The 27114-nt window shown below is 46.9% G+C and overlaps 1 protein-coding gene across 1 annotated transcript in view; it reads right to left on the bottom strand.

Moving 5' to 3' along the window:
• Positions 1–916: 916 nt before the first annotated feature.
• LOC126544527 (uncharacterized) overlaps positions 917–27114 on the bottom strand; it is a 48287-nt gene continuing 22089 nt past the window's right edge. The window contains exons 5-8 of the mRNA XM_055077682.1: positions 17086–17141; positions 14492–14600; positions 9891–9956; positions 917–1204 (exon numbers count right to left, since the gene is read on the bottom strand). Coding sequence (XP_054933657.1) covers positions 1159–1204; positions 9891–9956; positions 14492–14600; positions 17086–17141 — 277 coding nt within the window. The 3' untranslated portion in view covers positions 917–1158. The remainder of the gene's footprint in view (positions 1205–9890; positions 9957–14491; positions 14601–17085; positions 17142–27114) is intronic.

The following is a 27114-nucleotide window of genomic DNA, read 5'->3' as shown; positions in this document are numbered from 1 at the left end:
GATAGTAGATTACACGGAATGTGTAGCTGTAAAAAAATACCCTCTGAATTTTAATGCGACAGCAGCGACGAAGATGCTGCAGCGGTAATGCAGCACTCTTCCAATATTGCGTTCTTTAAGCATAACGCTGCTGTTCTTTGGAGTGAATTTCCGTATAGGGCGGCGCTTTAATCAAAACGAGGGATGGCTGTTTAAAAGTACCGATTTCTTCGTGGGACGAAAATTTTTATATTTTGGTTATTCGATCTTCTTAGGAAAGAAAGCGCTGATAATATGTTAATATTGTTTGTTTCTGTCTTATACCTTTTATTTTGAGAGTATCCTAAATATAACGGTAGTTCTCTTTAAGTATATTTTATTACTCTTCTCAGATGCATCTGGAAATAGTATACTCAGCACTGTACTGAGTAATTTTGTGCCGAGTATTTAGTATTAGAGCGTAAATGTGTATGGTATTGCCTCTGCTTGCCGCTGCTTGCGGAGAAGGTCGAGCTCCTCCACTGTAAAATATGAGAACCAGTGAAGAATACGAATGCAGCTGGATGAATAGGCATTTAGTTCAGAAGATTTGTTAGAAGAAATATAGTGTCAATGTACTCTAGCAAACGCTTGCAAGGAAATTTGACGTATTTAAACAGGCCAAAAGGCATTGGTAAGGAGATTTGTCTAGCTTAAATATAGTACAAAATGAGAAGTGTACTCATTTTGTCGCAAACCTCTTGGTGCAGTTTAAGCTCGGTGGTGGAAAACATCCTTCTGCTCCTATATTATTGACGTCAATACTTTACCGTTAACGCGTTGACGTCAATGCTTTGACGCGAAACCATCGTGTCCTTTCCTCCTTGGAAGCAGTGGAATTAGTGCTGAGAAAGTCATGACTAAATATGTCAATCAAAGACAAGTGGTAGGCGATGCAGTTGGTCACACCAGATATTCCTGTTTAAAAAAAGTGTCAAAAGGCTCCTTTGAACAGTGAACGAAGTACGAGAATTTTAGCGTAAAGTTCGTGATGACGGAAATATTTCCTCCCAGCTATAAGAAATGAGGAAACAAAGTTTTAATAATATGTTTACAAGGAGCAATTTTCACATTATTTATTGGTAATTTTTTTTTGCTCGTAAGAGGTGGTTTTTGTTTTGTTATAACTGAAATGGGATGTTAATCTTCTTTGGAACTCTGGCTTATTTCTTTAGCATGACAGTGCCTGCAATGTAAAAAAAAAATGTATGAGAACTGTAGAAGCCGCTGTAAATACCAAAATATAGATTTCTTTTAAACACTTTACTTGTAAAAATAGCTGCTTAAAATCACACTATATCGTTGTTGATGAAGTGAGGGATGCCATTACCTTAGCGGTGTTGCATACATTGGCTGAAAACACATTAAAACCTATACACTTTGTCAATTCAAATTTGGTTTAGCATTTGCAGTACAAACACTGATTTCTGATTTGTGAAGAAATACTAAGATCTGCTTCCGAAAATGCACCTTCAATTGTTAAATAGCGATATTTTAGGCCGGAATAGGCGATATCAAAGTCTTTTTGAGGTGTTTTTTAACTATTTTCTTTTGTCTACTTCAACACTGCGAAATTTTATCTGCAAAATTTTGTCAACTGCTCGTGTAGCTAGCCGGCAGGAAGGTCTTGATCTCCAAGGCAACCTCTACAGGCAGTGCTCACAGGGCAGTCATGTGCCGCGCTCCTGTCTCTTGCAAATGGCGCTCCATTGAATGTGCAACAGAACGGCAGTTCCAGTTGCATTTCTACAATAACTCTTCGGATCTGAGACCTATTTCACAAAACTGGTTAATGAACAAATTACCGGTTAATAACAGTATTGTAAGTGCTGCCTTGTTTTGTATATACCGCCACAAACAGACGCGCTACATTTGTTAAGCAATACAAAACCAACGTGGCGAAGCTTAAATATTTTGGTTCTAGCGGGAAAGTCGCGTCACTTCAATAACAACGCTAGGATGGTTGCAAGAACGATGGGCCTACCAGCTAATCCAGAATGTACGTCTAGCCCGCCCTGACAAACCGCATGGCGGTAACGAAGTTGGGGCTGCTGTAGCATGCGATTGTAACTTAACAGTCGGCTGTGCATGTATGGAGCTGAGAAGTGATAAACGTGTGGACGGACCCATGTTCCATGTGATGGATAGGTTTTGAAACTTCTATGTGGTACTTCACACTCTTGTGACCTCTCAACACAACAAAGGCGTGAATTGGATGTTTGCCACGAGTCAAACTATCATCAATCCAGACGTAAACGCAGCATGGACACCGACTCTTGACGGGTGCCGTGAAAAGCCCCCCCCCCCCACCCTTTACCTGGAAGCCTGAGGGAATGATGAAAAGGAGGGGCACAACGACAAGAATTTGGGCGACACAATTTTTTGGACGTTTACCACGAGTCAAACCACCACCTATTTATCAGCGCCTATGCAGAGGTCAACGCAGCATGGACACTAACTCTTGACGGTTCCTACGAAAGGCCCTCAACCCACCCTTTACCTGGCAGCCTGAGTGAAGGATAAAAAGGAGTGGAGCAACGAATACGACCTAGGACTAGCAGTTTGCTTTTTGCCACATATTCGAAACCAGTCTCTTCGGAGGCGGAGTGACTGCGGGTTATTGCGAGTACGGTCGTGGTATCACCAAGAAGTCGAGGAGTGCGATTTGCGGCTGGACAACCATCAGACTCCCTGGTCAGTTCGCCTAGGGCAGATGACGGGATTAAAAGCGGATGCTTTTCGAGAGTGAAGACACAGGGTCCTGATATGAACTCAGACGTTTACCTTGCTCCTGCATGAAGTGGGCTTCCGTAACAGGAGCCGTGCAAGTTAATAAACCATTTCTCGTTCATTTTCTACAAGCTGACGTAGAAGTCCATTGGCTTGCTGGATTCTTTGCCCTAGCGCCACTCTAAGCCGCAACACTCTTTATACGTGAGCCGATCCTAAAAATAATGCATTGCTGGGCCGACGTGCAGCGGAAGTGAAGCAGGCTTTAAGCACTCCGCATACGAGGGCTGATCTCAGAGACAGTGCAATGCTGGGACTACGCGCGGCGGAGGTGCAGTTCGCTTTAAGGGGCCCGTATACACAGCTTCGCTGGTCGTCCTTCTTCCCAGAGTGGAAGGGCACTGAGTTTTTCTGCCGATACTGCTGATTTCGCATTGTAACGTAGCGGAAATCATGTCACGCCTGGTGCCCTGTGATATAACTGTCATAACTGCGCCTGGTGCCATAACTCTGATTTATTTGGCAATACTACGCATGAAAACAGGAAAACAATCAAATCCCCCTCCCGAGACTCCACATCAACTGTAATGCTTTGTGAGATCGAAGAAAAATGTTCACATTCCTTAGTCCACAATAAAAAACGCGCACGTCAGACCCTGCTGACTCTCATTCACCTGGAATGACTCCACATCATTTGCTTCTTGCACTTCAAGAAAAAGCGTTAAACGGGGAGGATTTGGGGAAAAGCGCTTGTACGTAGCAATCCAGCCATGACTATAGGGCCGACGGTATAGCATTAGAGACATTCTGCTTACCGCCTAACTAGACCCTTTTAATGATCTTGCCAAAAATTGGCAACAATTATACTTCGATATATTATCGAATGTTCACTTAACGGCAAAAGATTCAACACAAATGTATACGTTCACGTGGAACATTTGCGTAAGCCTTGCAATTTCTCCACACAGGAGAACGTTTTTTGCGAACGTGAAGATATTTACATAAGCTTGTCTACTTCTCTGGCTGTAGCTTTCGCATCTAAAATTCTTTTGCTTGTTTATTTGTTTCATTTTATTTCAGGCGCTTCACAGTTAGGAAGTTTATAATCGACTTTCTCTTTCTGTATTGCCTCATAGCTCGTCTGCGAATTTCCCGAAGGACGCTACCCAAGTGCATCAACATAAACGTTGGGCTCGTATATTTTAAAATATCTCGCTGAGCTTGCATCGGTTGAAAGACAGCCATTTCCACATACAAAACGAACCGTTGCTACAATTACGCTCGACGAATACGCTGAACTTCCATGAAACTTCGGTGTAGAAGCAGACGAGAAACCCCGCTCATAGTGAATGCTTACAAGTTCTGGGTCAGAGGTTTCCATAATATAAATTAGGCTCCAACCAGCCGGTATTGTCATGTCTCTGGGTAGCGGGATAATGTACACTCTGGATAGCTCTACGTAGGGGAAACATATTGTTACGTGTAGCTGATGTACGAGTCTATTTACAATATATTTACACGTAGACAAACGGTGGCAATGATGGCGACGCTATATCAAGCGGTGGCCACGTCGTCTTCTTTCTCCTCAGTGCAGCCACACTGTGGCGGCTGTTCCGTAGCATCACCCCCGGCAGTAGAAGCGCCGTCCCGGTGCTTAATCTACACATCCGCGGCGAAAGGTGTGTGATATGGCTTTAGTCTCGCCACGTGAACGATGTCACTTGCAGCCGACGATGACGCTGAGAGGTTGGCGGGGATGACTTCATACGTGACATCGGTCACTTGTCGCACCACACGGTATGGGCCAGTGTAGCGCGACAGCAGCTTTTCGGAAAGGCCCACACGTCGAATGGGGGACCAGAGACACACCAGAGAGCCCGGAGTAAATCATACGTCGCGATGGTGGCAATCATAGAGGCGTCTCTGATGCTCCTGCGAGGCCTCGAGACGGGTGCGGGCGAGCTGGCGCGCGTGGTCGGCGTGTGCGATGGCATCGCGGGCGTATTCAGTGGTTGAACGTGTGGCCGAGGGCAACAAAGTGTCCAAGGGCAACGCGGGTTCTTGGCCATATAGGAGATAGAATGGTGAATAGCCGGCGGTGTCGTGACGCGATGAATTATACGCGAACGTCACATATGGTAAGTGAAGATCCCAGTCGTGGTGGTCGGTCGCGACGTACTTGGATAGCATGTCGGTGATGGTCCGGTGGAGGCGTTCCATGAGGCCGTTGGTGTGTGGGTGGTAGGACGTGCTGAACTTGTGCTTAGTCGAGCAGGAGCGGAGGATGTCCTCGACCACGGCCGACAGAAAGCTGCGGCCACAGTCAGTGAGTAATTGGCGCGGGGCACCGTGCACTAAAATGATGTCATAGAGCAGAAAGTCAGCAACGTCAGTAGCACAACTTGTCGGGAGGGCTCTGGTGATTGCGTACCGCGTAGCATAATCAGTAGCGACGGCGACCCATTTATTTCCGGAGCCCGAGAGAGGAAACGGTCCAAGAAGGTCTAGACCAACACGGAAAAAGGGTTCCGGTGGGATGTCGATCGGCTGAAGACATCCAGCTGGAGGTGTGGAGGGCTTCTTCCGGCGCTGACAGGGCTCACAAGCGGCAACGTAGCGCCGCACGGAGCGGTCGAGACCCGGCAAAAGAATCGACGGCGTACACGGTCGCATGTGCGCGAGACGCCTAAGTGTCCAGCCACGGGAGCGTCGTGAAGTTGTTGGGGGACAGTTGAACGCAGGTGTGATGGAATTACGAGCAGAAGGTCATGGCCGTGTGGATCGAGATTGCGGCGATATAGTGTCCCGTCCTTAAGGAGAAACATCCGGAGAGAGGCGTCGCCAGGCGTTGACTCCAGATGGTCGATGAGGGCTCGTAATGAAGGATTGCGGCGTCGCTCATTGCCGATTTCGAGCAACTGGGACACAGAGAAAATGCAAGCGATGGTGTCCACATCAGCCGGGTCGTCGACGGGGTAGCGGGACAAACAATCGGCATCCTGGTGCAAGCGTCCCGTCTTGTATACCGCGGAGAAGGTATATTCTTGCAGGCGTAACACCCAGCGAGCGAGTCGTCCCGTGGGGTCCTTCAGCGAGGATAGCCAGCAGAGCGCGTGGTGATCAGTGATGACACAGAAGGGGCGTCCGTACAAGTATGGACGAAACTTGGCAACAGCCCACACAAGAGCGAGGCACTCGCGCTCTGTGATTGAATAATTGCGCTCGGCGGGTGATAGAAGTCGGCTGGCATAGGCTATAACGCGATCATGTCCACGCTGGTGTTGTTCTAATACTGCTCCTATGCCGTGACCACTGGCATCAGTTCGAACTTCCGTTGAAGCAGATGGGTCAAAATGGGCCAGAATTGGAGGCGTGGTAAGGAGAGTAGTGAGCTGCGAAAAAGATGCGGCATGGTCAGGTCCCCAAGAAAATAGGGCGTCTTTCTTCAAGAGGCCGGTAAGGGGACGGGCGATGGTCGCAAAATCCTTCACAAAGCATCGGAAATATGAGCACAGCCCTACGAAACTACGAACGTCCTTGGTAGACTTCGGAACAGGAAAGTTCGTAACGGCGTGAATTTTGTCCGGGTCAGGTCGCACGCCTCTGGCGTCCACGAGGTATCCAAGGACAGTGATTTGGCGGCGAGCGAAGTGACATTTTGACGAGTTCAACTGGAGACCGGTGCGGCGGAACACGTCAAGAATCGCTGAAAGGCGGTCTAGATGCGTGTCAAATGTGGGTGAATAAACGATGACGTCGCCCAGATAGCACAAACAGGTGGACCACTTGAATCCCTGAAGCAAAGAGTCCATCATTCGTTAGGTGGCGGGCGCGTTACAGAGACCGAAATGCATCACCTTGAACTGATAAAGGCCGTCAGGGGGTAACAAATGCAGTCTTCTCTCCATCCATATCGTCGACGGATATCTGTCAGTATCCGGACCGTAAGTCGATAGAAGAAAAATAAGTTGCACCGTACAGGCAGTCTATAGCGTCATCAATACGTGGCAAAGGGTAGACGTCCTTTTTTGTGATCTTGTTCAGGTGGCGATAATCTACACAAAAACGCCACGTTCCATCCTTCTTTTTGACAAGTACGACGGGAGAAGCCCAGGGACTACAGGAAGGCTCGATAATGTCCTTTGCAAGCATCTTTTTGACTTCCTGTTGGATAACAGCTCGTTCTGACGCAGAAACACGATATGGGCGTCGGTGAATAGGGTTCGCATCGCCAGTGTTTATGCGATGGGTTACGACGGACGTTTGACCTAATGGTCGATTGTCAAAGTCGAAAATGTCGCGATAGCCTCCAAGAACGCGGCAAAGGGTTGCAGCTTGAGCAGGTGTAAGGTCAGAGGAGACCATCTTCTTAATGTCGACGTCAGTACTGTGCGACGACGTCACAGTATGGGCTGAGCTGTAACGATCTTCCACTGTGAATGGCTCGACCTCATCATCCTGCAAAGCGTGAATTATAGCCAAAGAGATCCCCTGAGGCAGAACTTGCGCGGTTAGCGCGAAATTGACGAGTGGAAGGCAGGTGCGGTTGCCAGTAATTTTCAGCACAGTGTGCGGCACGATAACACCATGTGTAAGCATAACGGCCGGAATTCGTGCGGCCACGTAATTGCCGTCAGGTACAGCTGGTGAGGACAACAAGTCTACGTGTGTCATAGAGTGAGGTGGTAGGCGAATAAAATCTATGCAGCTCAGATGGCTGGGAGGCGGGTCCACAGGGTCGGCAAGAAGAGGCAAGTCAAGGCGAAGTGAGCCGGCCGAACAGTCAATGAGGGCAGAATGATGGGCAAGAAAATCCAGACCGAGAATGAGTTCGTGAGGGCAATCGATGACTGTGAAGAGAACGACGGTGTGTCTCTCAGCAATGGTCAGTTGGGCAGAGCACATGCCAACAATAACGACAGTCCCTCCGTCGGAGACTTGTACAAATCGGTTCGGGGCAGGCGTCAGAACTTTCTTGAGCCGACGGCGAAGAGCAGCACTCATAAGGGACACATGCGCCCCGGTGTCAATCAACGCGCACACAGGAACATTGTCGACGAGAACGTCCAAAAGATTCTTGTTCGTCGGTAAGGTGAAGCGAGGATTTTGAGCCAATGTCGTCTTTGCAGCTTCACCTCCAGAAGCTGCGCTATCTAGTTTTCCGGTCTGGGGTGCGGCGAGTAGGTCGGAGAAGGAGCACGGCGAGACGGGGGCGAGCGAGATTGACGACGGGAGGGAGAAGGCGAGCGGGAGTAGCGGGGTCGTGTGAAAAGCGTCGCAGGGTCAGATGATGGGGTGGGCATAGAAGGGGCGAAGGAAAAGGACGCACTAGAGGGGCGAGGGTGGTAATTAGGAGAATAGCGTGTCGGGGATGTCCAGCGGCTGCGGCAGTGGCAAGCGACATGTCCAATGCGTCGGCAGTTAAAACAGATCGGCTTGTTGTCCACGGTTCGCCATTCGGAGGGGTTGCGCTGTTCATAAGAGTAAGAAGGGCGTGGTGGGGCCGTGCGTGGAGAGAGAGGTTCCGAGCATGCGGAACGAATGGAGTGCAGGCCGACGTTGGATAACTCTTGACGGACGATGGCCTGGATCAAGGAGATTGTCACCGGATAATGATCAGGTGACGGAAATGAAGGGGCCGCCGGTTGTGCCGCTTCGACCTCACGACGAATGATGCGGGTCAAGTTGTCACATCGCGACGGCTGGTGGAAGAGGTCGTCACAGGATGACGTAGCAGCTGTGTTGGGAAGTCGCGTGATGGGCTGGGATACCCGGCGGCTTTTAGCATGCTCAAGACGGCGGCACTCCTTGAGGATCGTATCGATGCTGGTGACGTTGGTAAACACCAGTAAATTGAAGGCGACGTCAGCAATCCCTTTGAGGACGTGATTTACCTTATCGTCCTCAGACATGGTCGGGTCAGCCTTGGCACAAAGGGCCAACACGTCGAGAATGTAGGACACGTAGGACTCGGTCGACGTCTGTACACGTGTGGCTAGGGCTTCCTTGGCATTGACTTGACGACCGAAGGGATTGCCAAAAAAGGCCGCGGAGCTTCTCTTTGAAGAGATCCCAGCTCGAGATCTCCTCTTCGTGAGTCTGGAACCATGCAAGTGGAGCTCCGTCGAGGTAGAAAAGAACGTTCGCGAGCATAATAGTCGAATCCCACCTGTGACTGGTGCTGACACGTTCGTATAAGCGGAGCCAGTCATCAACATCAGGACTGCCGACTCCGTTGAAAACACCAGGATCCCGAGGTGGGGAAATGGCGACGTAGGTCGGGGCTGCAGGCGGAGATGGTTGCGTAGATGAAGTGCCGCCAGCCGGAGCCGAAGTTGCACTGTCGCCGGTGCGACCGCTGCGAAGCTCCATGACGGGTACGGGGAACGTCCACCTCCACCAAATTAATATTACGTGTAGGTGATGTACGAGTCTATTTACAATATATTTACACGTAGACAAACGGTGGCAATGATGGCGACGCTATATCAAGCGGTGGCCACGTCGTCTTCTTTCTCCTCAGTGCAGCCACACTGTGGCGGCTGTTCCGTAGCAATATATATCTTAGTTGTGTAAAACATTGCTCCTAGATTGAGCATTCCAGCTCGGCTTCCAAGGAGAGCAGCCAAGAACAAAGCAGGGACAGAGCGGACAACATCATTCGCAGGTGCTTATGGTGCTTTCCTGTTTTTTTTTGTACTTCTTACCAGACGGTGGCAGGGCTGATGACGGCCGAGGCCGTGAAATCATGGAAATTTAAAACTAGGAGAGCCCGCCAACGGCCGAGCATTGACACGGCTCTTCCTCCATCTGGAAAGAGAATCTAGTTGTCGTTTGGTCAGATAAGTTCTTCTGATCAATACCCACAATTTCTTCCGCTTCAGAAAGAAAGAGTAAAGAAAGGCATGAAGGTTAACTATAAAAATGTCGGGATTGCTACCCTCTACCGAGGAAAATAGAAACTTAATATGTGTCGCGCCAGAAACGTGGTTTTACCACTATGATAGTCACTCTCATTTTTTTATCTTCATTGTAGTTAAAAAGCAACTGTAGCTGAATGAATATGTTTAGAGTTGCAAACAGGACTCCTAAGGTTCGAAGTGTAAATTTGGGCGTGAAAATAAAAAAATAATTGTTCATACAAGAAAGTCTTGTTCATTTCTTCTATGTCTTCCACCTTGAACTTTGCAAAGTTTCTTGTACCAAACCTGGAAAAGAAGTGAAATGATATCAGATTTGGTGAAGAACAAGAATCAAATAAGCACAATAAATGAGAGTTGTCGAAATTTTATTACTCTTCAGGTTACATTCGTATGTTGTGAAAATATAAACTTGAATAAGTAGATGTTTTTTTTTGACTGAACACATTTTTTTTATGACCGCCTGTGACATCAGCCATATTGTACTGCTTCAGTTGGCTTGCTCTAAAATTTATACAAGGTTTCTACAAGGAAGTTAAATGCTTCTGAAAATCTTTTTAAAACTTGGTCTACTAAGATTTAAATTTCATACTTTATTACATACAGTGCAATTTAAAAGTGGCAGCCGATTAGTTCACAGGATGTATCATTGATAAATAATTTGAGGATAAGAACACTGTCTGTATATGCACCCTGAAATTATGAGAAATGCATGGGGGCTTCAGTTATTTGCGACCTTACATTAAAAACATCAAAACGGACTTGTGGGACCTTGGTGACTCACAATCCTCTTTCGAGCGAATCTGTTTCGTTAGAGTAGTTAAAAAATTGTCAGTGGCCCGCATGCCTTAAATACTCACTGTTGCCCTCATATGACCAGCCCCTTTGAAATCTTGCCCGCATTGGTTGCTTTCGAGTACTTTCGAAGGAATGATTCTCACATTAGGGTAGCGATTAATCGCCACTCATCTTAATTCGCGAGAACATAAGCAATATAGCTACCACAACTTTCGGTTACTTTCCTCTCGGGGGTGTTTGCATTTTGCTAAAGAAATCAGGATAAAATGTGCGCTGTCGTAATGCATGCATACAACGTTTCGCATCGTTGGAATGTGTGACACTCTGCAAAGGGCGTAATTATTACATGTTCAAGTACGCCTACACGTTACTTCGTGTACGGTTCATGGTATTGAACGAATATAAAGTAGGTGGCCCCATTAGTCAACTCGGGACAGCAGAAGAACCAACTACGAACCTCGTATAACACCTAAAGACAAGCAAATAACAAAGGATAGTTGTAATTTGCAACTGTTTTAACTAGGCCAGCGACGTTAAACTTTTGTCAGACATTGAAATTGGCATTAGCCCCACTGCCGCTAAATATAAGCATGGAGTGACGTAGAGTTTCCTGACGAGGTTGGCGACGATGAGCAAAATGAGAACAAGATGAAAGCAGGAGCCAACGTTTAGACAAGTTGACTTTTCTTCAAGGCGACGCATGCTTTCCTCGCCACAGTAAATATAGGTGGCGTTCTTCTAAAGGGGAGAGGGTGTAAGGCGAGTAGGTGCGACAACGAGAGAAGGTGTGTTAGCGCTAACAACGCTAACACACCTTCCCTCGTTGCCGCACCCACCCGCCTTACACCCTCTCCCCTTTAGAAGAACCCCACCTGTATATCCTGTGGCGAGGAAAGCATACGTCGCCTTGAAGAAGACAAGTCCACTTGTCGAAACGTTGGCTCCCGCTTTCACCTTGTTCTCGTTTCGCTCATCGTCTTGAATTTCCATATCCCGCATTCCCCGTGTTTTCTCTGGATTTCTCATGAGATTGGGAAAGATATCATGAAATGGCCAACTACCGCTATGAAGCACTTCATAAGTAAAATTTTACGAAAGCGGTTTAGGTGCACAGGCAAATGAATTTCCTACAAAAGATTGGTCATAACATTGCACGATTTCTGCCAAATTTCTTATTAGTGGCATTTGTATTGATCCGTGGGCGGCGGGATAAGTTTTGTCCCCCTCGTGAAGCATACTAACCACTGCGGAGCACTTGAACACGTATATATTTGAATGGCCGCAAGACGCTGAGAGTTTGAAATTGCTTTGATGTTATTCATACTGTTTCCCTTATATTCACCAAATAAAAGAAAGCGCTGTCTACGATTCAAGGAAGACACCGGTGAAACCAATAAGGAGCCTTGTCTAATGTATGAAAATAAGAAAGCACGAGTAATAAGCAATCATCAGGGACGCTTCGATTTAAGCGAGAAACGCCAGACTTCCGTCACACATAATACTTAGGATACAACTTATTCCTCGCACGCAAGCTTACAGAGACTCTCTGGAACACCAGTAAGTTCCCGAACGCACGCAATCATAGATTGGATCCACGTCTACAGCTCCGTCTTCCCCCAGGGTCACCACGAGCGGAAGGAACACTTCAGTGCCACCTGTGGCTGGGCGTTGCATTCGGGAACGCCTGTTCCTTCCGCTGGAGTGGCCGACAGGCCTTTTTGCGACACCTGCTGCTGCGAGGATACGATCGAGCACCCCATCTGTGACTATCCCTGTTACAACGTGTAAAGAAGTGCTCGCGACTGCGCTGGAAAAACTGGACTATCGCCCCTTCATAGTAGGAAATGTTCTAAGACACTGGTCCAGACGGGTTCCAGCACTCAAGCCCTTAACGGCTTGAGTGCCGTTAAGGGTTTTTTAAAAGTTTTTAAGTTTCTAAGGGTATGTGAATTGTGCGACCGTCTCTGAATGTTGTAGCGCGTAGCATCGCATCATTATGTGAATTTTTCACAATTCACTTTCTCTTTTTTTATTGCTTTCAGCCAGCACAGGGTAGCCAGCCGGTACATACACCGGCTAACCTTCCTCTCCTTTCTCCCTTTTTGTCTTTCTTTTTTGTCAGCAAACTTAGGACTGCATTACGCAGTCTCGGCAGCTATGTTTGGGTGTAACTGTCTATGCTTGTATCTAGGTTTGCTTCTAACCTATTCTCGCCTGCCCGAGTCACTAGCTTATCCGTAGTAGATCGGGTAGCGCATTGGACTAATCCGCTGAGGATACGGGCTCAAAACCAACCAACAAACCAATTTGAGTCACTGAGTATGTGTCAATGTGTACATAAGTGCCACTCTTTAACAAACATAATTCACGTCGACAAGAGCCATTGTAGGTGCCACGCTGGGTAAGGAGCACCGTTCGCAGAAACATTTTGACGCCGAATTGGAGCAAGGTGTATCCGCCACTATGTCTGTTCTGGTCTCTAATGAACTTCTTTGATGCCAACTTAGGTCGCTCGGTATGTGCCAGTAGCGGTGCGCTGCACTTCAATGAACATGTTTGACGCCAGCTTGGGCAACTAGGTATGTGACTCTGCGAATGTACCAGTCTACAATGACGAAAAATATCTCTAAAATTTAGCCGGCACTGAATGGAATCGAAGGCAAGTCACAAGAGTTTGTCAAAGACAACAACCCGACAAATTATCAGGCTGCATCATAAATGCATTGGATATGTGCTACTTTTCAAATGAACGCCTTACATGCCAACGTTTGCAGATGTAGATGTCGCCAAGGCTCTAGCGAGCTGCGCCATGCATACATTAGGTATGTGGCGCTCTTCGATGAACCTTTCTCCAATCTGGGTCTCTGAGTATGCGCCACTGAGATTGCAGCAAGCGAGGGACGAATTCGTAGTGTTAGCAAGCACTGGTGCGCTACGCTTCTCGTCTCGGAGGCCACGCACGGACTTTTTGACAGTGCCACTAGAGAGCGCAGCGTGTTCAGAAAGAAGTGCAAAAGCGGAGCCCGACTGTCGGATGCCACGTTACTCAGCATTTGCACGCAGCGGCGCATCATGCATTTTGCAGGCCAAGCGCAGGCTTCCTGGTGGCGGCGCTCGATGGCGCCGAATGTTCAGAGGCAAGCGCCAAAGAGGAGTCTCACTGTAGTACAGCTTAATGTATAATTCGTTTCGACGGCGGCAGTGCGTTGTGTTGTTTTGGTTGAATGCTTACGTATTATCGTCTCCAGCAATTGTGAGATGGGTTCTGACGCAAGTTTTGTGGAATAATAAATAAACAGTATGCTCCACACATTTCACATAGAAGACTAAGCAAAAACTCCTCGTATACCAAATGAAAATTAAGAGCAACAGATATACACTAAATACTCACCTAGTGCCATACATATTACCTACACGCTTCAAACCTTGCCTACAAGTCTGCCACATTAAGGCCTCATTTCCCCGAAATATGAAATTGTTGGCCCCTTTGATTCTTTCAGGGTAGTGATCAACCTTCGTAAACGTTTTATACAATGCCTGTAAAAGTTCTGTTAACTAAAAAAAAAAAAACAGGTGTTATTCACGCCGACTTTGAGTGTTCGTCACCAGTTTGACTATGTGCCTCGATTCACCTGGCGGTCTAATATCCTGAAGTGAAAAAGCAGTACTACAGCAATTTTACCACATTTAGTTATACAGAGTATATTCTCTATAATACAGTCTTATTGTCTTAAAAAAGCACCTGTTAGTGTCAGCCTGTGTGACATCGACAATTGCCCTGTTGTTCCAAAGGAAAATGGAAGTTACCGAGATTGTGATTTGTCTTTCTGTATTTTAACAAGAATCACATTAACTTATGCGTACTTTGATTGACAGTAGCCTGAAAATTATTGGTTTCTGATAGCGCACATACACTTCATTGCGTAGGTGAATGCGCACCAGTGTCTTCTGAGAACGTCCTGCTCGGCTGATTGTGCCAAAATAATTTTTATTTCTACATAGAAAGAAAAAAGGCCTATGCTCACATTTCTGCCGTCGCTTGCACAGTCAGCCAATAACTCCAACTGCTTGGTGGCTGACTTATAATTGCGGCGCTGCTTGTGTTACTGCAAAATGTTCCAAACGTGGAGAACGCTGCAGGGAAATAGGTATATTGTTTGGTTTATATTAAACCGCATACAGGTTCATTTCTTTTATATGCTTAGACACAATATCTCTTGACAAATTTTGTCACAGAACTTAAATTACACCGCCGTGGTGTTAAATATACTGGATCTCCTACAAAGATTAGTCGAGATTTTAAGTTCGCACATTATAATTAGGAATGTTTCGCTTGGTTCAATTGACTAAGAAAATATTATTCTTATTGTGACTCGAGGTAGTAAAAGGCATAATTGAGACATGTAGACTTCTAGAGCGAAATATTCAGACAGCTGATAGTCAAGATTTGGCCGATATAGCAAGGAATAGCACTTTCAAAACATGTACTGTAGAAGACTAACATCGTCAATAGTTTGCTCGCGTTTTAATGGCGCGATTAATTTAAATAAAACAGTGAGCACTCATGTATAGCAGAAATTGTCTCATCTCAGGAGTACATAACAGTTTATCAGAGTGCGCATTAAGACGTCGAGGCAGCTATTTACCGCAACGCAATGAATTTCTGACGTCACTAACATAATTCTCATACCTTTATCAGATTTCCATTGTGAGGCACGTTTGTAGTCAGGTACTCCAGATTAATTTTGACCCCTGGGGTTCTTTAACGTGCACCAAATGCGCGATACACGGGTGTCTTGTGCATTTCACCCTCATCGAGAGGCGGCCGCCGCAATTTGGCGCCCTCGGTCTTAGCAGCGCAATGCCATAGCTGTCACGCCACGATGACGGGCTTACTGTGCTTCAGCTCACACAGAAAACAAAGGTGAATCTCTTCCCTTAACTGCGAAAGCGGCTGAGGTGGGTGTCAAAAGAGCGCAGGACGTCCTGCTTGGTTGTTCTCTGCTAGCGCTGTGCACGAAAAGGCGGACATCATCTCTATTTTGAACAATTCTCAACGAATACTGTCATACGGCAGCAGAGCTTTCTTAGAGCGCGCTTAGTACGTTCAGCACACGTGCTGATTGGCCCGAAAGGCATCATGTCATTCTTGAAGTAAATTCTGTTATTTCAGGCATTTTCAATGAAAAATGAATGCCAAGAAAAGAAACAAGGCTTTCAGAAAGGTTGACAGAACCATTGCTATAGTTGTCAGCGTATCATACAGTAGGTACGTTAAGAACAGTACGGTAATCATCGACATATCGGCAAATTCTGAGGATAATTTGGTTATCAATGCCAAATCGCCGAGGGAACATGGTTCCAAATAAATGGTTGGGCCTAACGTAGGTTATAGGGTATCTTCCACTATGTGCGAGCCGCATTATTATCGAACCTTTTTGACGCCAATTTGGGCCACTAGGTATGTGCCCGAGGTTATTGCCCCTCTTTAATAGCAAAAAACATTAACAGTTGTCCAATGCTGGGTGATATCGAACCTGCATCATATATAGTCAGGCAATCTTGCCTCGCTATATATTCATACACTGCCACACGTGCTATGCGCGCACGTGGCAGCAGGGCCACTAGATAGAGCAGCCTATCAAGTGCCAAGTGCGAGACAGGGGCCCGGCCGCATACAGCCTTCATGTAGGCATGTTTCAAGACGGACAGTGCAGTGTGTATTATACATTGCTTTAATCGTAATCGCATTAACGTCGACATTTTTTTCGTACGCTCTAATGAAATTTGCGAAAGGTATAAGTGAAACTGGGACTCTCATTGTTATTGCAACAGTACTGTGCAAACATATAACAGAGCGTTATAAAGCTTGGTGGAATAAGTGATTGTCTTAATGGAACGTTGAACTCTGCCGCCGCGGTGGCTTTGCGGTTGTAGTATTGCGATGCTAAACACGAGGACGCGGTATCAAATCTCGGGCATGGCGACAGCATTTTGGTGGGGGACAAAATCAATAAAAAACACCTGTATCCCTTGTGTTGAGGGAACGTTAAAGATCCTCTGGTGGCCAAAATTAACCCGGAGTCCCCCACTACGGCGTGCCTCATAACCAGATCGTGGATTTGGCTCCATAAAGCCCAACGTTTCGTTTAAACGCCAAACTGAATAGTCAATGAGTGGAATTTCGGATGACCTTAGCATTCAATGTGAATATAAAAGGAATTTCAAATGAACACAGAACCTCTTCCTAACGTGCGCGTATATTTACTTTCTTGGCATCATATTGAAACGGGCTCATGCTCCCAGACGTTAACACCACTCATCAGCTAGGTTGCAAATGTGGTAGATCGTTTTGAACGGCAGGTGTTTAAAGTAGATAATTTACTATCCTGGGAATGACTCACGAACACTCGTTTTCTAATCAAGCCATCGATTCCTTCATGTAGACGTAGGCAACACAGCGTGATTGCATAGCTAAGAACATAGGCACCACAGACCATGCGGCATTGTAAATGTTTGCTGACGGCTACACAATAATATCCTTAGCATGGGTTCTGAAGAAGCTCCCCTCATAAACAGGCGTAAAGCTCCCTACATATTTCACATTCCAGTGGCTTACTTGAAAATAGACCTGGAAGCGCTGCACCAGAGTAAACTTTGTCAACAGGGGTCCTACTGTAAAAAAGAGAAATAATGCAACTTTTGATTTCAAAACCTTAGCCGACAAATCCCACTGCTTGGCCACTGTGGTAAAAGCAAATTTTGTCTGTATTTTATCCAAGGAAAATAAATATATGAACGCGCATGAAATGCTCATAACGGCCTCACTGGTATGTAATTGCAAACACGGTGATGTTTCCGTGCATACAGCTACAGCACGCCTGTGACCGTGATCCCGACAATAATCGCATATGCGAAAAAAAATCATTGCTAGACGACGTTAGAATCTGAAGGTGGCCTCAATACTTTGGCTTCTGCGCAATTTCATCTTCTCGGAGCTTTATCGCACCCAAAGTGCTGCTGTGTGCTTTGCTGTAAAGCGTACCTGGATGTCGTCGCTAAATTAATTTCTCTAATTTGTTTACTCCCAATATCTTTGCGCTTTCTTCTGTATTCGCTTGTGCTTGCATGACTTGTCTAGTTTCAGAAATGGTTATGTCACGGAAATATGGAAATGTTAACGGCGTTGTTGAAATATTGTTACGTAAATAATAATGTATAGAGTTATGATGGCCAAAGTGTGACTATATGGAAAGTATGTGCATTTAAAGCGAGCACGTCTGTTGATGAGCTTTGCATTTTTGTCCGACCTGGAATGTGGCGAGAAACACCTGAATCGTCGCCGCGAGGGCCTCACCCTCTTCATATCGTTAGATGGTGTGTCGTGACCGCTCGAAGTACCCAGTTCTTTGTCAGTGCAGAATTATTTTCCCTGTACTGAAGCACCCACATGTGCTCGGATCAAACGTGCCGTACTTTACCAGCCTTGCTTTTGACTAAGTGATATTGATTACTTTAGAAGAGTTAAGTGCTGGGCTAGTTGGTGATCTTGCATAGTGAAAAGATTTTGCGCCAAAAAAAAAACAGCACACACAAGAAAGACGACGACACCACGCGCCCGTGGTGTCGTCGTCTTTCTTGTGTGTGTTGTTTTTTGGCGCAAAACCTTTTCAGTATGATATTGATTACTCTTAGGGTTGGTGCACGAGCCGTGGTCAAAAAAGGATCAGAATTCGCCCTTAGATTTCGCATGCTTGAACAACATGCAGAGGGATCCAATAACCGGCCAGCCACTCGCTTGCGTGGTGGGCAGATCAATTCAGAAATAACGTATTCTAACTGTAGTCGATGATTATAGCTACTATATTATTAGGTGTAATAGGTCGTGTCAAGGTGAAGTATTTGACACAGCAACGTATCATATTGAAAGGTAGAAGCGGCAGCAGTTGGAAGCTAGACATTTACAGCAAGGACTGGAACAGTCAAAAACCGACAAAGAATAATGTACCGCGTTGAAGGAAAAACAAAATGACCCAAGTTTTCAGTGATATCTTCAATGAGCGGAGGCATGTTGGCCCCATCCGAAACCTTTTCTTTCTTTTATTTTATTTCATATCGCGTTAGTGGGGAGTACAAGATATTTAACAAACTGAGTAGAAAGCAATGTTCAGAGAGTTCTACAGGCGATAAAACGCGTATGAGTGTTTTTTTTATAGAAATAATATTAACATATAAATATTTTAGTGGGATGGTCAAAAGGAGCTATATATACCGCATGACTGTATCTAGTACATGTGGGCCAAGACCACTTGAAGTAGTTACTGAGCCAAGGAAATCCTTGAGGGTCAATCCAAGCCTCAGATTAGGTAGCAGCTCAATGTGAGGTGCTGTGGAATTGGTGTTATTTAGCTTCGCAGAGCAACTTATATTGTTTATTTTTTATCACTGAGGTTCTTTTAGGATATGAAGTGATCGGTACGTGAACGTATTTGCCTGTAGTGTCAGTCAGAATGGGGTCACAATTGCTGGAAATCAAAGGGAAAATACCATGGTCTGCACGAAACGGCGTATACTTTCTCACTATATTACCTAGAGGAAGAACTGGTGTGGCGCCACTGCTGTAAGCATGGGAAGTCTGCGATGCGTTGGCTTCGGATTGGCATTGTCACAGAGCCAAGACGCCTAGAAGCCGTGTCTCGGTACCACCGTTCTGACTGTCACAATCTGTCATCCACTTAGAATGACTTTCCAGAAAGAAGTCATTTCAGAGGCATGCGCCATCAAACGCCGTAAAGATGCACTGTTGTTCCACTTACTTTTAACAAAACACTCTTTTATGCATTGACGCACAAACTAACATGCGAACTTTGGGAAATAATGCCTAGAACTGGTGTCATCCTGGAAATTAATTTATAGCGGATACGTCTTGCAAACTAACCATGTACAATTAGCCAACTGCAATATGTGCCGTAAAGTAAGTAATGAAGTCAATTAGTGATTTTCGATAATTATTTGAACATGTGTTTATATTTTTCGTTCTGGTAATGCCCACTTCGTATAATGCAGATGAAGGACATCAATTATGCCATCTTCCGCAGGCGAATTTCAGAAACTACATGAAACTTAAATATGATCACCCTGTATTGCAAATTTCTGTGCTGCAGTCCGCTACGTTTACAGATATTCGCGCTGATAATAAATTGGAATAATCTAACGGGTTTTGATATGCGCGCCGTTAAATTTGTGGGTAAGCTGCATTATTGTTCTCCTTACTTTTTTAACAAAGCGCCGTTTTACGCAAGGAAGCAGAAACCAATCTTGAGCGCCCATCTTTGTCATTGCACACTTTGGCAATGAATACCATGAAACTGTTGCAATTCTGAAAATTCGTTCTATTGCAGACACATTTAAAACACACCGGCTAGGATTCGTAAATTGCGGTATGTGCCATTAAGTGAGTAATTAAGAAGGTAATTAGTGATATTGCGTTAATTTGTTGAATATGTGTTTGGGTTAATTGTGTATGTAACGTCTGCCTCTGTGAATATTCCAGCGCAAGGAATGGAATTATTATATCTACCATTGGTGCTTCAAAAAATTTCCGTAAACCTTAACAGTGCCCACCCAGTAAATGTGCAGGATGGCTCAGGAAAAATGTTCGGCAGCGCAACAATGTCAGCGAAAACAAAACGCAGCTTCGGGCTAGCTGGTAATCCATACTTAACACTGTTAAACGCAGGTTTTACAAAACCCACAAAGGGGCCCAAACTGGACAGGCGCTAACTTCCGTCGTCCACCGGCTTTCCAGCCGGTGAAAAGCCAGAAGACGGGCGGTGCAAAGTGAAGCACAAGGAAGAATTTGTCTCATGTGCCCAAGATGTCGTCTATCGGATACCACAATATTGCGGCAAAGTATACCTAGGGCAGACGGAACGATGCCTAAACGAGTGTTTAAGGAAGCACGACAGGAATGTGAAAAAGGGAGGACAGGGATGCCTGGCGTTACACTGCTAAGACTGTAAGTGCAAGCCATACCTTGATAACACTGCAGTCTTCTTTAAAGACAAAGGTCATTGCACGCGCGAGACCATGGAAGCTGCAGTAATGACTAGTGATGTTTATGGGTGCGTCAGGTCACCATCTCTTTTGTTTTCTGCCAAAGAAATTCATTTTCTTGAAGTCAGTTGGTTACAACTGCTTAGTAATGAACACGTGTTAGACGGTACGATCAAATGATTGGTTAGGTTCATTCTTGTCTTTTGTGTTTCTTTTTGTCTGTTTCACTGTATATAATGACTGTATCTTGCATTGAACATTAGATGGAAGTTAGCGCCTGTTCCGTTCCTGTCTCTTTGTGGTTTTTGTAAACTCTGCGCTTAAATTGTATTAAGTAAAAATTTAGGCGACTTGGGCCAATTTGATTCGAAATTTTCTGGAATGCTGAACCGTTAAGTGTAATGTGTGCAGTACTGCGCAGTGTTTGCATCTGAGCTGGAATAGTTGATATAATGAAGCTGGTAAACAATGAAAACTCTTGCGTTGATCGTTGTGGTTATGTTGTCTGATTAGCACTGGGCTCTACTATCTGCCACGTGGGCTAACACATGCACGGCATTAAGACGCTGTAGGCGACTGCGCTGGCAAGCTATTACAGTAAAGTTTTTTATGGCTATGGTTCCTTGGAGTTTTTGTGTCTGTCATCAAATATGCTTGTGCAAAAACTCGCTTCCCTAATCTGATGCAGAATCGCTTCATTTTGTGAAAAAGCTTATACGTCTCATAGCTTGGATATGCGTGTTGGGCAGATTAGTTACCAATACGCATCATTTTCAAGATAGACTCTCAGACAATTATTTTTTTTTGTCTATGGGGGGGGGGGAGGGGGAAGAAGTGCAGCGTCCATAGCTTGTGTTCAAATCGGCTCCATCTTCTTGTAATGTTTTCGCCGCGATTGCCTGTGGATACCAGCCCTAATTTTGTACCATTCGAACCGTGAGACCACCAGGACTCTGTAGATACCAAGTTATTAGGTGGGGCATTTATTTTTCCGGGATTGCGACCACTTTTGTGTTACGAGCATGTCGTCGCCGCGCTAAGGCTAAGCGCGTGCGCCAGGTGCTCGGCCTACAAGGCTACCTGGCACGTTTCCGCGCGTGTCCGTGCGAGCTCTGCTACGACGCACAAGCTCCTGGCCAAATCTGCGAAGCATGGAAGTCCAAGTATGTGGCAAAGATATTTCCCCAGAAGAGTTAACCGCCGAGATTGGCTGGTGTACCGCCCGTTCCCGTCGGTGTACCGCCGGTCGCCCAGACGAGTAGCGGGGCCGAAAACTATCCCAAGAACAACAACCTAGGACGCAAGACTCTCGCTCTCGCTATAGACTCAGTTATAGACGCTAAGTTAGAACTCAGGTTCTCAAGGCCGGGCGCATGCTCCCACTACCAGCAAATGAGATCAAGATCATCGTCAGACCCAAAGGAGCACTCAATATTTACAAGGCCGGCAGCCCTACAGTGACTGCAGTTATTCTTCATGCAACGCAACTTAGCTCAGAAGACAGTCGAAACGACACAATAGGCTCGAACAACCAGCAAAATATCATGGTGATCTACACGCCCAGCCCGCAAAAACTAGACCGGTACGTAAGAATCAAGTCCATCCCAGTCAACGGGGTAACTCACGAGGTCAGCGCGTACGAAGCCGCCCCAGATAATACTACCAAAGGAGTCAGCAGAGGCATCCATCTAACCGATAACGCCAGACAAGTCGATGCTGACATCATAAATGATCTTAATCCTCTAGCCCTGGCCGCAAAGCGAATCGGTTCTACCACGACCATCGTCATTGCCTTCGACGGACCTGACGTACTATACATGGTTCGGTATGGCGCAACACTGATCCCGTGCTCCCTGTACCGCAAGCAGATCGATATCTGTTACCACTGCGGCCGTCTCGGGCACCGCATGGACGTTTGCCCGTTCCCTAATAACAAGATCTGCCGGGGCTGCGAAGCTCGCAACCCAGATACAGATCATCAGTGTACACCCAAGTGCACATTGTGTGGTGGACCCCACCCCACAGCGGACAAAGGTTGTACTGCCAGGTACAAAACACCGTAGGTTATATGAAGACGCCTCGGAGAACGCCGAGTAGCACAGCATTCAGCTCTTCAATCAGAATATTTCCCGTCCATGGAGAACAAGCACCAGTCCCAGTCCCGCTCTCTCTCCAGACCGAGGTCGGACTGAGGTCGTTCCAGATTAAGATCAACGTCGACTCCAGGAGCCAGAACTACCTCAGAAAAGGTGAGCTTCGCAGAGGCCCTGACGGGCGTCTCGCGAGAGGGTCACGTAAAATCCCCCCACTGCCTAAACCCAGCATAGACAACACAGATATTGAACACCTTAAGAAAGAAAACGCAGTTATGCGTGATTTAATCCAAAAACTTACCCAGGAGGTTCACAGCCTCAAACAACCCAAAACCCTACCCACACCCAATACCACAGAACCCGCTACCAACAGCCAAACCGAAGAGCTCTCAAGACCAGCCCCCAAAAGCGAGCCCTCTAAGAAGGAGCTCAGGCCCAAGTACGCTCCGAAGTCAAGGATATGCTCGTAACACTCCAAAGCACGGTGGAAACTTTACAGAACTCTCTAATCGCCCTTATGCACAGAGTCACCGCCATGGAAGCTAATATTCAAACCCTTTTCACACAAATAGCTTCCACCGCTGAAACCATAGCCATGGACACCACAGGAACCGTCGCCGCCACCCTGCCACCTGTGGCATCCCCTATCCATCATCATGGCCCACACTAACACTGACACAACATTGTGGCAGTGAAACTGCCGAGGCTACCTCCATAAACAACCCGTTCTCCGTCAACACCTCCGTACTACTTCATGTCAACCCGACGTAATCTTACTCCATGAAACGCACGATACTCCGGTTAGCCTTCCAGGATATCAACCTTTCACTGCGAACAAAGCTCCACACGGAGTCTCCACACTCGTTCGAAAAAGATTTACCGCAATCGAACACAATCTCAACGATCGGCGCATCAAACATCTCTTCATTGAGCTCATCCCGCAAAGAAAAACAAAAGTAAAGAATATTTATCCTCAATATCTACAATACTCCATCTCAATGCCATAGCCGATTTCTAACCCTCTTCAAAAAGGCCCTTAACATCGCAGGTGACTTCAGTCTCCCGCACACAGGATGGGGTTACAGACACAGCTCTTCTGCAGGTCGTAACTTATGGCAAGACTCCCATGATCTCGGGCTTACACTCATTACTGACCCAGCCTTCCCCACACGCCTCGGCACTTCTACTGAACGAGACACGACACCAGACCTCACTTTCACCAAAAACGCAGACAACGCCTATTGGTGCAACACCCAACACGACCTCGGGAGTGATCACTCTATCATCGAAATTACTCTCCCACACCTAACAGCCGTTATGAGAAGAACAAGGGACTTTACTTGGACAGACTGGGATGCGTTCCGTAAACGCCGTGCAACAGCAATGACGGACACTCCCATTACCGACATAGAATCATGGTCATGCGATCTACTGTCTGATACTAAATCGGCCACCCGTATTATCACAACAGATGCCCCGACTGAGCGCATGGACAGCAGACTCGCCCACCTTATTGAGGCGAAAGCATCCATCCTCTCTAGATGGAAGGGGCAACGGCTCAATAGAAGACTCAGACAGAAGGTAGCACTTCTCAACAAGGAAATTGAAGCACACTGGCGCGTTCTAAGTGAACAACAATGGACAGAGCTCTGTCACTCTCTAGACGGGCAACTCCACCACCCCAGCTCGTGGAAAATCCTCAAACATTTGATTGATAGCACCACCACCCGCTCATATCAACAAGATCGCCTCATCAAGCTTTTATTCACAGAAAGCAAGACGCATGGCCAGGACCACGTTAAAAACAGCTTATCTCAAAAGTAGATCCCATCCGGGCCCACTCAACCTCACGGGCCACACACAGGGACCTCCAACCCTGCCCTTGATGAAGAGTTCAGCGTGGCAGAGATTCATGCTGCCCTGCATAAGCTGAACAGCCGTTCGGCGCCAGGCCTAGATGGTGTTACGAATAAAACACTAAGAAATCTAGATGAGCCCTCGGTACAACAACTCACCGAACACAGCAACAACTGCTGGCGCCAGGGATCCATTCCCCCGACATGGAAAACGGCCAAAGTATTTCTCATCCCCCCAAACCCGGTAAGCCATCTAGTCTCGCCAATCTGCGCCCAATATCGCTAACTTCATGTGTAGGCAAGGTCATGGAGCACGCACTGATAACCCGTGTAAACACTCACCTCGAAGACACATGTGCTTACCCCCACTCGATAATTGGCTTTAGACAGCATCTTTCCACCCAAAACGCTAAGCTCCAGCTTCAGCATCAAATCCTAGATGGCAAATCCCGTCACACGAATGCGATCATGGGCCTCGACCGCGAGCGCGCCTTCGATAACATAACGCACTCCACAATCCTCGAATGCATCTCCTTGCTCAACCTTGGAGAACGCACTTACAACTACGTAAGAGACTTTCTATCCAATCGGAAGGCCTTCCTGTCGGTCGGAGACATTCGATCGGAGGAACTCTCCCTCGGCAGCACGGGCACACCGCAAGGCTCTGTCATTTGCCCAATACTGTTTAATCTGGTAATGCTTGGGTTAGCACAAGAACTACAAAAACTCGACGGCATTGAACACACCATATACGCCGACGACATTACAATCTGGGCTGCAAAGGGCAGTGACGGCCAAATCGAAACTGCCCTACAAGACGCCATTGACGCCGTAGAAAACTATCTTGAAGGCACGGGACTCCGCTGTTCCCCTGAAAAGTTGGAGCTTCTTCTAAACCGCCCCACACTCCATGGACTCCCCCCGCAGGGCTCCATGAATAAGCGCCAATACGAGGAAATAGAGCTCAACCTGAGGGATGGTAGACCTATACCCGTGGTCCCTAGCATCCGCGTTCTTGGTATGACCATAGAAGCCAACGGAGCTAACTCTACGGCTATCTCCAAGATCCTTCGACAGACCGCTAATACATCCAGACTGCTGAAACGAGTGACCAACCGGCGAGGGGGTATGAAGGAAGAAAGTTTCATCCGCCTTGTCCAATCTTTTATCGTCTGTCACATTACTTACGTTGCGCCCTTTCTCAACCGGTACAAAGCTGAAAAGACTAAACTGGACATCATCATCAGAGGAGCCTATAAGCATGCCTAAGGACCACTCAACCACACCAGCACGGAACTTCTACTACAATTAGGTATCCACAACACGCTAGACGAGTTAATCGAAGCCCAACGTCGATCCCAACTAGAGCGGCTTACGCTAACGGAAACGGGCCGCAGCATTCTAAACAAGCTTGATATCACCTACCATCGTCAACATGGAAACAAACACCCAATACGACGCCACATTCATCAATGGATACACGCCGACCATATTCCGAAAAACATGCACCCAGACTACAACAAAGAACGCAGGAAGGCACGAGCTACATCCCTCGTCGAAGCTTATGCCAACACCGCGGGCGTCACTTTCGTCGACGCAGCTGAGTACCAAGATGGACGGCGCTTTGCGGTGGTTACAACGGCAGGCGCCTTGCTCCGGCATGCTGCCAGCATCGTTACCAAAAATGCCGAGACGGCGGAGGAAGTGGCCATCGCCCTGGCCACTCTTGACCCAGCCTGTCACACCATACTGAGCGATTCTCGCGTAGCAATCAACAACTACATCAAAGGTCGTATTTCTCAGCAATTACTCGGTATCTTACGACAAGCCCCGCGTTCGCCTGAAAATCAAATCACCCTCGTCTGGATCCCAGCACACGCCGCCGTTGTCCACCCGCGCCTTACCAACCTCAACGAGGTTACACACTCCGTAGCACGAAGACTAGTCAACTGTGCCGGAGACGGTGCAAGTGCACCCGCAGGACGCGACCGCCTTAGAAGATGCAACGACCTTGTGAAGTCATTTTACCTCGCAAGAAGAACCTTCCCCACCCCTCACCGCAAGTTAAACAGGGCACAGGCAACCACCCTTCGCCTGTTACAAACGAATACATACCCCTCCTACACACGCTATCACACTATATACCCCGACATCTACCCGAGCCAGACGTGCAAGGTCTGTAAAACTGAATCAGCAACACTCCCACACATGCTATGGGAGTGCAAACATCAATACCCAGACCTTAATCCCGTGACCCTCTCGTCGAGATGACACGCCACCCTGCACAGCTCCCATCTCGACGACCAACTCTGGGCGACCCAGCAGGCCTACAAGCAGCCAAAAGGCAAGGCCTCGACGTCCCATCGTGGGAGGCCTAGGCCCAGCCGACTGAACTGCTGGTGCTCATTAAAGTTCAATCTCTCTCTCTCTCTCTCTCTATGGGGTTATGAGCCATTCATCGTCTTACGTGACGGACAAAGTTTTCTTTGGGTAGGCATAGATATGTATACGCATTTATTAACAGAGGTGATACGAGAATGTTTGTGCGTACGTATCGTCACGGTAGCCACCAATCAGGACAATAAATGTGTTTATACCTCTGTTGTCCTTTTTTCTAGGTGTGCAAAAACCTTGGGATGATCC

Source organism: Dermacentor andersoni, chromosome 10 (assembly GCF_023375885.2).
Source record: "Dermacentor andersoni chromosome 10, qqDerAnde1_hic_scaffold, whole genome shotgun sequence".
Lineage (NCBI taxonomy): Eukaryota > Metazoa > Arthropoda > Arachnida > Ixodida > Ixodidae > Dermacentor > Dermacentor andersoni.
This window is presented reverse-complemented; position numbering and strand designations above follow the sequence as displayed.